At 35.9% G+C, this 14,218-nt stretch overlaps 1 protein-coding gene across 1 annotated transcript in view; it reads right to left on the bottom strand.

Annotated features, from left to right (window-relative positions):
• sptlc2a (serine palmitoyltransferase, long chain base subunit 2a) overlaps nt 1–13,537 on the bottom strand; it is a 36,221-nt gene extending 22,684 nt beyond the window's left edge. Inside the window, exons 1-8 of the mRNA XM_048190788.1 lie at nt 13,280–13,537; nt 11,009–11,203; nt 10,569–10,723; nt 10,166–10,314; nt 6,231–6,355; nt 3,261–3,354; nt 972–1,077; nt 562–781 (exon numbers count right to left, since the gene is read on the bottom strand). Coding sequence (XP_048046745.1) covers nt 562–781; nt 972–1,077; nt 3,261–3,354; nt 6,231–6,355; nt 10,166–10,314; nt 10,569–10,723; nt 11,009–11,203; nt 13,280–13,399 — 1,164 coding nt within the window. The 5' untranslated portion in view covers nt 13,400–13,537. The remainder of the gene's footprint in view (nt 1–561; nt 782–971; nt 1,078–3,260; nt 3,355–6,230; nt 6,356–10,165; nt 10,315–10,568; nt 10,724–11,008; nt 11,204–13,279) is intronic.
• Nucleotides 13,538–14,218: the final 681 nt, after the last annotated feature.

Below are 14,218 nucleotides of genomic sequence, written 5' to 3'. Positions count from 1 at the left end.
TGACGTCATGCGCATGTGTATTACATGTTCAGCCTATAGGCGTGTAGTGTTTCTTTATAAAGTCACATCACAAACACTTGGCCTGACATGAATAATACAGCATTTTTAGTCGTTTTCACAGATCCGTGTGAATGGGGATCATTTTGACAATGTTGTCATCTGTTCTTGAAAAACGCAAAAGTTTTTTAGTGCATTGTTGTCGCGTAAACGTACCCTAAAACATAACAAAACAAAAAAATGACACTTACAGTTTCATAATGCCTAAATATTTTGTAGGCTTTGTATATACTGTAAGTTAACCGTAACTATGAGGTTTACAAAAGACTAAGTCAAATATTAACTACCATTCAAACTTTTGGGGTCAGTAAGTTTTTTTGTTTTTTTGTTTTTTTAGGGATATTTACTTTTATTCAGCAAGGATGTATTGAACTGATGAGAAGTGTCAGAAGAACCTTTTTAACATATAAAATATAAAGAGAGTATATAAACAAGTTGTTGTTTGGGCTTCTGCTATTGGTCAGAAATTTGTTGCAATTACAAATTGGCACTTGAACTTCATACCTTCCTCCCTCCTATGTATCCACCAGCAGCACCGAAGCTCTTTGTGAAGGTGCCCATCATGATGTCTACATCTTTCGGGTCCAGTCCAAAATACTCCACCACCCCTCGACCACTGGGTCCTAATGCCCCGATACTATGAGCCTCATCCAGGTAAAGGTAGGCCTTGTACTTCTTTTTCAGGGCTATAACTTCTGGCAGTCGTATAATGGAGCCCTCCATGCTAAGTAAAGGACAGGTTAGAGTAGATTTAACTTTTTAAATGTGTGGCAATTCATTCGATGGTTAAATTGTAAACAGTGCAGCAGTGTAAATGTGATAACATGTTCCACACCTGAGAAAACCACAGGAGTGCAGAATTACACATTTGCATGAATGAGATGAATTCCAGGAAAGTGAGAGTGTTTAATCACCTGTAGATGCCCTCCACAAGAATGAGGATTTTCTTCCAGGGTCGATGTGTTCTGGGCTGGCCATGAACAATAGCGTCTCTGAGCAACTTCTCCAGGCTCTGCATGTCTAGTGGGAAACAAACAAACAAACAAACAAATAAATACACTACTAGTCATCTGTAAGATATTTTACTGTTTTTGAAAGAAGTCAAGAAAAAGACTGTATTTATTTGATCAAAAATACAGTAAAAACAGTAATATTGTGAACTATTATTACAAATAACTTTCTATTTTACCATGTTCTGTATTTTGGAACCACTGAATATCTATCTATAAATAATAATGATATTAATAATAATAAAATTAAATGAACTATTATATAAATATAATATATATATATATATATATATTTGGGCTGTCAAAATAACACGTTAATTTAGATTAATCTGAGAAAAAAATAACGCGGTAAAAAAAATAACGCAGATTAATCCATTCCGTATTTGACCTTTGAACCTGGAGCCGTTCTCGTGCGCACAAGCTCTCTCTGTCTTCAAAGTAAGCACCGTCTTTGCACTCTCTCTACCTCACACATAATAATCTAAATCAACTGACACAATGCTAAAAGTTCGTAAGACCGAATCCATGTTTCACGAGGCGCATTCGGAGAAAGTTTTTCCTGAATAACTGCTGGGTGTGATTAGTGCTCAAAAGAACGTCACCTCATCTTCTCTGACAGGCGCCCTGCACGTGCAGCTGACACAAACCACACTTTCAATAAACAAAAAGAAAATCCTATCCAGTGGTAAAGTGTTTTCTGTGTTGACAAATCTTTTGCGATGTCCTAATAACAGTCGCGATTTGCACACAACGCGTCAACGTCCGCTAATGTCCAATTCGCGACCTAATGACTCATTTGAACAGATTCATTTTAATGAATCATGACAACAACTGATCTGTCCACACGGTCTATAATGAATCATTTACTCGAACAACTCTGAAATGAGAACATAAGTGTGCTTACCCCATTTAGCAAGAGTGGTTAGTAAAATTAGCCTTAATAATCCACAATATTTTCAGGTTATTTAAATGACAATGTGTAGTAAATTAGGCCTACCTATAAAATCAGTTAGTTTAGACTGGAGTGAGGTGAAACCAGAACAAAGCAAGTTGTTGTTAGCTAGGTGCATTCAATTGGATATGGTAGAAAATTATATTATTAGTTAATATAACTTCTAAATACTACTTTTTAAAACTTTTCAGGTTTAGCAAGAAAGCATCTTCTCTTACAAAGCTATAAAATCACTTTTTTTTTTTTTTTTTTGCAAAGAGGGCAAGAAAGAATTACAGTGAGAGTGACAGGTACTTTATTGTCAGTATCGGGCTCGTAGATCACGTGGGTAGGGCACTTTTTACTGTTTGTGTGGATGACCATGTCTGTCACCACCAAAGACCATTTTTGGCCCTAATATATATAAATAAAATATTTTTATCTATAGATAATGGTTCCAACAGTATCACAATGAGATCACACTACAGTAAAATAACTACATAGACTACTTTAAATTTGTGTAAGGTGTGTCTTCATAACATATAAAGATTAAATGGCAGGATATTGGTGACATAAACTACTGGTAAAGTGGGTTTCATTCACTGGTCATTTGAGAACTATTTGGTTTTCTGGGGTCATAGTGTATTAAAATGTTGCCCGTGTCCTTGGTAATAATTTAAGGAATCACGGCACATACATTCATTACAAACTGTCAGTGACAGAAGTGATCTGAGCGCTTCAGAAATAAGTAATCATGGCTGCTGAAGTTTTCCTAAGAATCTACAATCTGACTCAAGAGTTTCAAGGATCATTACATATTCACCTCAAGTTACTTTATCAGTTTATAAGCTCATTTACTAATCATTGACCGTCATCTGTCCAAATTGCCTGTTGAAATGATTTATCTAAAATAACACAGCTAAACTGTGAATGAGAGCTGACCTTTCCAGCGATAACATTTGTATTCATAGTGTTTGACTACACATTAACCAAACTGGCATTCAGTCCAAATATAATCCAGACTGCAAATAAGTAACCTCATAAAACTTCAAGACCTTACTTCAAGATTTTAACATGGGTCAAGGTCTGTTAATCTTCTACTCAAGGAGATGCAGCATCGTGGATCATGGTTTTTATGCATTGGAGCTTCACCAAAAGATCATTCTTTACCTTGAGCAGTTAACAGCTGTGAATAATGAGTGAGGGTGTGTGTATATGTAGATATATTAAGATAAGAGATGTGCCTGCGAGTGTAAACTCACTATTGTGCTTAAAGACCCGGATGGTGGAGCCGGATAGCCGGGCTCCCAGTACCAGAGAGGCATGGTTCAACTCGTCACTTAGAATCAGACATCCCTACAAACAGAAAAAACTGTTAGATCACTGTAAGAAAAAGGTCATTGAGTAGATACTTACTTTGTAGTGATAATTAGGGCTGCAACGATTAATCGTGATTAATCGTTTGCAAAGTAAAAGTCTGTGTTTACGTAATATATATGTGTGTTCTGTGTATAATAATTATGTATATATAAATACACACACATAAAGGTATAAAGTTTAGAAATATATGCATGTATATAAATATATATTTATATTACATATAAACAAATATTTTATATATAATATAACATTTTTCTTAAATATATACATGAATGTGTGTGTATTTATATATACATAATTGTTATACACAGAACACACACATATATATATTACGTAAACACAGACTTTTATTTTGCAAACGATTAATCGTGATTAATCGTTGCAGCCCTAGTGATAATATGTAAATATTAGTGCTGTCAAATCAATTAATCGCAATTGACTGCATCTAAAAACATCTAACTACATACACACACACACACACACATATATATACATATGCACACACATATACATATATTATATATATTCACACATTTTTGTTAGATGCGATTAATTGTGATTAATGTGATTAATCGATTTGACAGCACTAATAAATAAATAAATAAATATAATATATATATATATATATATATATATATATATGTCAATATTTAATGACAGTAACAATTACATTATTATTTGTATTATTTGTATAACACTTTTCACATATAAAAAGCAGCCGAGAAGGTGTAATGTCAAAAACAAATTTAAAAAAAGATATGGAAATTAGGGACACACACAACTGTTCAAAAGTTTGGGTCGATAAGATATTTAAATGTTTTTATGCTCACCAAGGCTGCATATATTCGATCAAAAATGTAGAAAAATGTAAAAAAAAAAAATAATAATAATAAAATAAAAAATTATTTTAATATATATTTTATTCCTGTGATGGGAAAGTTGAATTTTCAGCATCATTACTCCAGTCTTCAGGGTCACATGTTCCTTCAGAAATCATTCTAATAAGCTGATTTTCTGCTCAAGAAACATTTCTTATTATCACAGTTGAAAAAGGTTGTGCTGCCTAATATTTTTTTGGAAACCATGATCATTTTTATTTTTTTTATTTTTATTTTATTAAGTTCAAAAGGACAGCATTCACTTAAAGGTGCCCTCGAATGAAAAATTGAATTGATCTTGGCATAGTTAAATAACAAGAGTTCAGTACATGGAAATGACACAGTCTCAAGAGTCTCAAACTCCATTGTTTCCTCCTTCTTATATAAATCTCATTTGTTTAAAAGACCTCAGAAGAACAGGCGAATCTCAACATAACACAGACTGTTACGTAACAGTCGGGGTGTACGCCCCCAATATTTGCATATACCAGCCTATGTTCCCAACATTATGAAAGGCATTACACAAGGGCAGCCAGTAACGTCTGGATCTGTGCACAGTTGAATCAACAGACTAGGTAAGCAAGCAAGGACAATAGTGAAAAATGGCAGATGGAGCAATAATAACTGTCATGATCCATGATATCATGATATTTTTAGTGATATTTGTAAACTGTCTTTCTAAATGTTTCGTTAGCATGTTGCTAATGTACTGTTAAATGTGGTTAAAGTTACCATCGTTTCTTACTGTATTCACGGAGACAAGAGCCGTCACTATTTTCATTTTTTAAACACTTGCAGTCTGTATAATTCATAAACACAACTTCATTCTTTATAAATCTCTCCAACAGTGTAGCATTAGCCGTTAGCCACGGAGCACAGCCTCAAATTCATTCAGAATCAATGTAAACAATATAACAGTATACAATACTCACATAATCCGACGCATGCATGCCGCATGCATGACGGACACTTTGTAAAGATCCATTTGAGGGTTATATTAGCTGTGTAAACTTTGTTTAAGGTAAGCGCGAGCTCCGTGGGCGGGGAGCGTCAGCATTTAAAGGGGCCGCACAGCATAAATCGGCTCATATTTAATGATGCCCCAAAATAGGCAGTTAAAAAAATGTATTAAAAAAAATCTATGGGGTATTTTGAGCTGAAACTTCACAGACACATTCAGGGCACACCTTAGACTTATATTACATCTTGTAAAAAAACGTTCGATGGCACCTTTAAGATAAAAATCTTTTGTAACAATGTCAAAGTCTATACTGTCACTTTTGATCAATATAATGCATCCTTGCTGAATAAAAGTGTTCATTTCTTTAAAAAAAAAAAAACTGACTGACTACAAATTTTTTTAAACAGTAGTGTATGTGTATATAAAAGATAAATTATTTTTTAAATTAGCTTTTGGAATGTCTTTAGATGCTTTTTAAAATGTGACTTAAAGCCTTTTAAAAACTCTTTCTGTTGCTCCTTTGGTCTTTTGGTCAAAATCAATCAGTTTCAATATTCAGTGCGTAGAGTTTCAGTAGTAAATCACTAGACCTCTCCTGGCCTGTAACAGGAAGTGAGGTTGGGAAATCTCTCTGGTTCACTTGCAGCTGAGCACATTTCCTGTGGTCATTTTGTGCCTTATCAAGTGCATTCCATTGTTTGAGCTACACAAACTGTTTGAGTTGGAACCGTTGGTCTATCTACACCATTAGAGTGATCTCCTCCCTCTGCACTAGTGATAAAATGTTACATATACACCCAGCGTGATTAAACCAACAAAGGAAAACATTCACACACTAGAAGCGTATGTATCATTTAAACAAGCACTGACAGGTCAAGATGGGATCCGCCTGTGCTGATACTATGATTTTTAAGAGTTGCCTAAATAGATTATCACAGCAAGAGATAGGAAGAGAGAAGTTGGCAAACCGGAAAATAGAGAGTGAAGAAACAAAACGGTCTAGAGCTTCAAACCTTGCCAGCTAATGCAGGAATGTTCATAGAGTTGGTTGCAAAGCCCATGCCGAAAGTCATAGCCGACTCCACACCCAGGAATGACGCCACTAGTTTCTCCAACTCTTCATGCATGTTGAGGTTACCTAAGCAAATCACACAAATAAATCAGCTAATGCAAGCAAACACTCACCTATTATAAACAGTAGCTAGAGAGCTAACACCTGTGTATATTTCGAAAGCAAAGTCATTCTAGTAAGCTCCTACATAAGACTGTATGACAAATAACTAGATTTAAAGTCGGCATGAAATGAAAATTCACTGTTTTCAAGGGCTATCCTCTACTAAAGATTTTTCAACACGTATATATTAATAAGCCAAATAAATCGTAATAATGAGCCTTTAATTGCCTATATATAATACATAGCCTAATGGTCCGTGTACTTTTGCGTCCATTCCTTTTTTCCTTTTTTAAACCAGAAACGAAATATGGAAAATGTGGTTTCTTTGTTTTTTATTTTAACACCGATGAATAGAATTAGCAGATACAGGCTATTTTTCTTTATGCAAGATTATTATTTTGTGAAAAATAATATAAATGATATACAACTTGTTGAAAGCAATGCGTTACGGCCGTGTCGCTGGACATTAACGCTTTACGTGGCTTAATCCTACTAAAACAACAACCAGGGAAAAACTATTTTCTTGCACATTTTCTTGTCATCAACAGCATCTAAGGCTAAGAGAACGGCAACGTAAACAAAGTGTAAGGACAATATTTTTATGTTAAACGTTTTTAATGGTTTTCTATAAGTGGAAAACGCTGAACGTTGAAAGCGCGTTGTCTTCATATTCGGCCTGACCTGCTTGTCTGCATATCTTTATTGGTCATTTAATATCAGTGTCTTAATGCATTAAGCGTTTTCTTCATACCAGTATTTTATTTTCTAGGAAAATGCTTAAAGTATTTTGACATAATAACAACGTTATTGTGAGTTTACACAAATAAAAACCCTTTATGATGCTTTGAATGATGCATTACTTTTATCTGTATGACAAAAAAATGACAGTATTTTAAGTTGTTTCCACTGTTATCAGAAAAAATGCAAGTGATCGTGCCGGCGCCTCCAACGTCTTGCAGTAAAAGCGTTATACTTCAGCTTCCACACTCCACATGAACACTTGGATATGTGGCTAATAATAGCGCACATTTATTTAGGTTAATGTTAGAGCGAGTGGCCATGAAAAGTTGCTACTTCTTACATGTTTCAAATGATAAGCCATATTTGATGTTGATGGGTGATAGGTGAAAGTTTGGATTTCCTGCCCAACATACTGTAATTACCACAAGAACCCGCTGTTAACAGTCTGTCCTTTACCGACTGCAACTAATGACGAATAAAATTTTTGGTCGACTAAGCCTCTTCTAGTCGACTAACGATTAGTCGAGTATTAGGGGGCAGCCCTACTATTTTCTAAATATGTGATATTGATCTCACTGTGAATGATTCTTCCATGTATGTTTCTTTTTTCTTTTTTTTTTAACTGATCTCGTAATTTAATTAAAATGTCAAAATTGGATCTTCCAGTGGAAACGATTGACTTTCTCTCTAGTGATGTATGCAGAACATCAATCATTTGAACAGCCCCTTTCTTCGCATTCTGCCTCCATCCAATCAAAAACTGGTGACCAGAACCAAGTCTCCTCCCTACATTTTATCTTTTTCCGATAATCCATTGTACTTAGACGTATGCCACAATACAGAAGAAAAGATCTGTCGCTACTTCTGCTTCATCGCAACTTTAAAGGTGCCCTTGATTCAAAAATTGAATTTACCTTGGCATAGTTAAATAACAAGAGTTCAGTACATGGAAAAGACATACAGTGAGTCTCAAACTCCATCGTTTCCTCCTTCTTATATAAATCTAATTTGTTTAAACGACCTCCGAAGAACAGGCGAATCTCAACATAACACCGACTGTTACGTAACAGTCGGGTTGTACGCCCCAATATTTGCATAATGCCAGCCCATGATGTTCCCAACATTATAAAAGGCATTAGACAAGGGCAGCCAGTTAACGTCTGGAGCTGCACACAGCCGAATCATCAGACTAGGTAAGCAAGAACAACAGCAAAAAATGGCAGATGGAGCAATAATAACTGACATAATCCATGATAGCATGATATTTTTACTGATATTTGTAAATTGTCTTTTTAAAAGTTTCGTTAGCATGTTGCTAATGTACTGTTAAATGAGGTTAAAGTTACCATCGTTTCTTACTGTATTCACGGAGACAAGAGCCGTCGCTATTTTCATTTTTTAAACACTTGCAGTCTGTATAATGCATAAACACAACTTCATTCTTTATAAATCTCTCCAACAGTGTAGCATTAGCCGTTAGCCACAGAGCACAGCCTCAAACTCATTCAGAATCAAACGTAAACATCAAAATAAATACTTTACTCACATAATTCGAAGCATGCATGCAGCATGCATGACGAACATCTTGTAAAGATCCATTTGAGGGTTATATTAGCTGTCTGAACTTTGTAAATGCGCTGTAATATAGTCGACAGCTGTGGCAAGGAAGCACGCGATTTAAGGGGGCGGCGCTGAGTGTAAATCAGTGCATAGTTAATGATGCCCTAAAATAGGCAGTTAAAAAAATTTAATTTAAAAAAATCTATGGGGTATTTTGAGCTGAAACTTCACAGACACATTCAGGAGACATCTTAGACTTATATTACATCTTGTGAAAGAACGTTCTTGGGCACCTTTAACTTCATTAAGAAACTGTTTAACGTTAACCAGTGCAAAAGATGCCAGCAATGATGGAGTCAGGCTGAATGCTTTCCAAGTATTTTCTAATCCACTGCTAACATGTTCTGCATTGCTTGAAGGGTGTTGCTACATGGTAGTTGGTCAATTAGTGAGTTTCAGCTGCATTCACTCTGTTGAGTGCTCTGTTGAGCTGTTTGTGAATGCAGGACATGTATGTTACACTGTGACTACACCAGATGCGAATGGCGTGACGCGACACAACAAAAGTAAACAGAACCCATTATAATCCGTGTTGCTGTCTACACTGAATGCAACAGGAAAATACCCGACGGTAAACTGATGCCCCGTTCTATTTCTGATGTACTTCAAGCATTCAAGCTACTTTTGATACAAAAGACAAATGGATTTGCAATAGTCGCTTTGTCACGTCCAGCATTTACTATGGTAGTAAATGGGGGGCGACATCTGTTTGGTTACTGTCATTCTTCCAAATATCTTTCCTTTGTGTTCAACAGAAGAAAGAAATTCATACAGGTTTGGAACTACTTGAGGGTGAGTACATGATGACAGAATTTTTATTTTTGGTGAACTAACCCTTTAAGTGTGTGTAAGAAAAATCTGTTTAACACTCAAGGGATGCAGCCAGCTTTCTATGCCCATGCTTCGCATGTGTGCGCTCAGAAAACCATATATCAGAAGTATAAACTGTTATGGCTTTAAAGCGCATGCAAATAATTAACTTTCATGATGACGAAGAACTGCAATGTTACATGAGAGTGAATGCGATAGAGATAATCAAAACCAAACAGATGTTTTGTTAGTTTTTGGCAGAGTACCCGAGGCACAAGCTTTGGGCTCTGCCCACTTCTGGAAAAAGGGGTGGGGAGCAGCAGCTCATTTGCATTTAAAGACACATGCACGAAAACAAACATTTTTTTGATTCCACTCAAAAATGTGCATGGTATAATGGTAAAATGATCTGTGAGGTATTTTTAGCTGAAACATCACAGACACATTCTGGGGACACCTAAGACTTATATTACATCTTTTAAAAAGGGGAATAATAGGTCTCCTTTAATGCTTAAGGGTTGTGAACAAGCACCAAAAATGAATGCCCATTAAGGACATTTATGTCCCTATACTAAAAAGCAAAAGTAACCAATGAGCACTCACCCATTTCCTGTCTGGTGCTGGCCACGCCCACCCCATATCTCACCGTCACATCTCCAGCAGCTGTGGCACAGGAGCCCATGTTCTCTGCAAAGCCCAGATAATTATACGAGCCCAGGTTGATCACATCCTTTACCACTCGCCCAGTGTACCTGAAAGAGCAGAATACAATTGTGTTAGATTTCTTTTTTGAGCGAACGCTAATCCTTGGCAACCCTAAACTGAGTTGGAAGTTTCATACAACCTCAGTCACCTCATATTTAAAGCCTTACTATTCGAAAGTTTACTGTACATGGGCTTGAAAGTGACCTTGATATTAGCATCATTAGATTAATGCAGCTCTCATCTTGGGAGGTAAAACAGTCAAGACATGGTGTTTTTTTCCTGTTCAAGACACTCTACTTACTCAAAGGTCCAGTTGTAATCATTGGAACTCCGCTCAACAAGGTCAAACTTGTCCCCAGGAACACTGCAAATGGGCCTGTTCCAGCTGTCCCGAATCCTCATGTATAAATTCCTTGTGTAGAAATTCTCAAAGTCTTGATAAAGTGGAACAAAGTCCTTGGGGGGGAAAAAAGTAACAGGAACAGTCACATACTTGACATTTTCTGTTTCACCAACATTACACCTTACATTTTGTGTCTTGGATCCAATATTTTAGGAAGAACAACACCCATAAAAGGCACGTAGCAAAACAAAGCGCAACCTTTCAGTGCCCCAAAGTACTTTACAGTTACGGTAAACTACACAATATCCTTCCTATGACAAAATGACCTCTTCCTCAAAAACTTATTTTGAACGCTAGTGTATATATTTACTTTTTTCCACCAAGCACACATGATTTACCTTCTGCTCCTCCCTTTCTCTGGCTATGTGGCATTTTTCTATTTTCCACTCCCTCATGAAATCCCGCAGATATCCAAAGATCGTAAGGATGCCATAGCCCATGTACGTGAGCACGGCAACCAGCATGGGAGTTTCCTCGAAGGACTCCATGAATGGCCTACTGTAAAGTTCTCCATTGCATGCAGCATGGTAAACCTGTAAAGCAAAACCCATAAAAACACTGTAGTCATGGTACCATCACATTGTGGTTACTGATTACAAGTTGTGCGAATGCAAACGTTTGCAGAACAACGGATCCCTTTTGGTTAATTTAACGGTTTATTACAGAAACAGTGGCATGCATTTGTAAGATTGGGAGCTTTATTCATAGATAATTTGCAAAAGTAAGATTAACTTAAACGGTTTCAAAGTTTGAACTCCCATTGTCAAGTACTCTGTTACTCATAGTGACCAAATGATTACACAAGTTCTGGACCAAACAAATCAAGCAGTTCATTCAAAACCCTGTGATTTTGCAGGCACATGTGACTAGTCATGCCCCACTAGCAAATACCGCGGAGTCTAGCAACAGTGACATCCACGTGAGCAGCCACCAGCTTCAAGACAGCAGCACGACTTTGCAAGGCTTAAAGTGGCTTCCAGGAAAAGTCTTTCAAAAAAAATGTGCGATAACAAGATTTACAAAAGCTAGATCTGTGTGATATACCTTGAAAGGCTGTTGTTGAACATTACAATGCAGAGAGAATCAGAGCAAAAGTCAAACGAGTTTATAAGACTTTATAAGACAGTTTTAGTTGGATAAACAAAGGAGATATGACAATAACAAAGTAGGGAATACCTTGGAATGGATTAAGCTGACCAATCTCCCACTCAAAACATTTACAAGAGGCACATGATGGAAATTCCTAGAGCTTTAACTTGAATCATGAGTTGCTTCCAAACATTCGCATGACACCAAGATCTTGACTTGCCTTCCTCAGTGTATTTGGCTATTTAGCTATTAGATCCACTGGCTGATTTATTATTCAATAAACTTAAATTAAATATAGAATACAGATGTAAATATTAATAAAAATAAGATTTGCTAATTAATATGTATATATTTTATAATAACGGTAAATTGCACAATATCCTTCCTCGGACAAAATTCCTTTTCCTCTCAAAAATTTACACCAATAAATTACCAATAAATTAATTGTTTGTCAAGTCACAGTAAATTACTCTCGAAATCGTTTCTGGCATATGAATTTTAAGAAGTAATCATTTAAAATAAAATAATATTTTTTTATGATTGTAATTTAAATCGGTAATAATTTTCCTTCTAACATTCTAACATACAATAAACCACTTTATTAATAATAAATTATTATAAAAGGTTTCCATCTTTAGATTAAAACTAGCATATTAGTAAAACTATGGTTCAAAAGTTTGGGGTCAGTAACCTATATATATATATATATATATATATACCTATATATTTATATACATACACATGTATATATATAAGACTTGCATATTAATATTTATATGTATATATATATAATGATGTATTATATAATATAACATTACGTATGCTAGTAAAACCCACAATAATACAGGGGCAAATCAAATATAGAAGTAGAATTGCATTACCTAATCCATTTTCTATAAATTTATATGAAATGTACACTAAAATAAATAGAAACATTCACAAAAATATTCTACATATTCTAAAGTGCATTACTAAAACCTAAAGTGTTTTTATACAGAGTGATTGAATATAAACCTGGTATATAAACTATATTAAGGAGACAGTGAATATTTCTAAAGGATGGTTTATATTTAAAAGTCTCTGAAGTCTTGGCTACAAAAGAAGACACCAAAGTCTTAGCTTTCCTTTCTAAATGCATTTGACTTACAAATTCAAAGACAGCATGAGGCTGCAACCTGCAATGCATATGAACTTTCTGTTTCAACAAACACAGTTTCCACTTATGGCAGTATCACATTAGCTAGATCATCATGTTTTAGATGTTGCGATGGCCAGGGCTCATAAAAAAAATATTATGAGGAGAAAGTCTACATCTCATCTGAATGTCAAACTTTACTTTTCCACATGTGATCATGCCATAAACAGTGAAACTGCATGTCGTGCACTAACTGAACACCACCGAGGGAGCCACACTATTGAGAACAGCTGTTGTGTTGCCATGCATCATCATTATGAGCAAGATAGATATGAAATATTTGACATGCATGATTCGAAGGACTCAATGCATGATGTGGCCTCACCTTCTCCTGCTTTTGATACTGATGATGGTGATGATGGTTCTTCACCATGCCATTTCTTCCTGGTTTCACACCATTCGCTGCATGACAATCCTCTTTTTTATTCCCCGCGCTCTCAGTCATACTTATCTAAGACTAAACATACGATCAAATGCATGAAAACGGAAAGATGGTAATGAGTCGGTGATGAGGGAGACGTGCGTCCCCGCTACGCTACCCTGAAACCCACAAGAGGGAAACCTGAAATTCCAGCCTCCGCACACCGGAAATCAACGCCCCGTTATTCGCGCCAGCCAATCAGAACGCTGAGTTGAGATATTGGGCGTGGTTTGTTTTTGCAAAGGGCGTGGTCCTCCAGCGCGCTTCTGCCGCTGGGAGGAATGAACTCGAGTAACCTCTGTGTGTTTCACCTGTCTGTCCCTGCATGACTCAAATACTTGAATGATGCTCGAGGTTGCAAATGAAATCAGATTAACTATAAAATGTGAACAATCTTATATAATATGTTTGGGCTCGGCAAACAAACGCAGGAGGAAGCAACATGCCAAGATTAAGACATACCTACGATTGCATCCATTTCCCGAGTGATACGCATTTCCCCTTTTTATATAGGCCTATAATTTTACAAATTCAAGTGAATTGATGAAAATCAGGTATTTTTAATTATTTTATATTGTGAATTTTTTTTATCAACAATATTAGCTATTAGATGCATAGGGTTAGTTCACTCAAAAATTTAAATTCTGTCCTCACCTTATGTCGTTCTACACCTTCGTTCATCTTCAGAACATAAATTAAGATATTTTTGATGAAATCCGAGATGTATATGACTTGTCCATAGACAGCGATATAATCAACACTTTCAAGATCCAGAAAGGTACTAAAAACATCGTTAAACAGTCGACGTGACTGCAGTCGTTCAGCCTTAATTTTATGAAGTGA

Source organism: Megalobrama amblycephala, linkage group LG5, assembly GCF_018812025.1.
Source record: "Megalobrama amblycephala isolate DHTTF-2021 linkage group LG5, ASM1881202v1, whole genome shotgun sequence".
NCBI classification, from domain to species: Eukaryota; Metazoa; Chordata; class Actinopteri; order Cypriniformes; family Xenocyprididae; genus Megalobrama; species Megalobrama amblycephala.
Note: the sequence above shows the minus strand (reverse complement) of the source record. Positions and strands in the feature narration are given on the sequence as shown.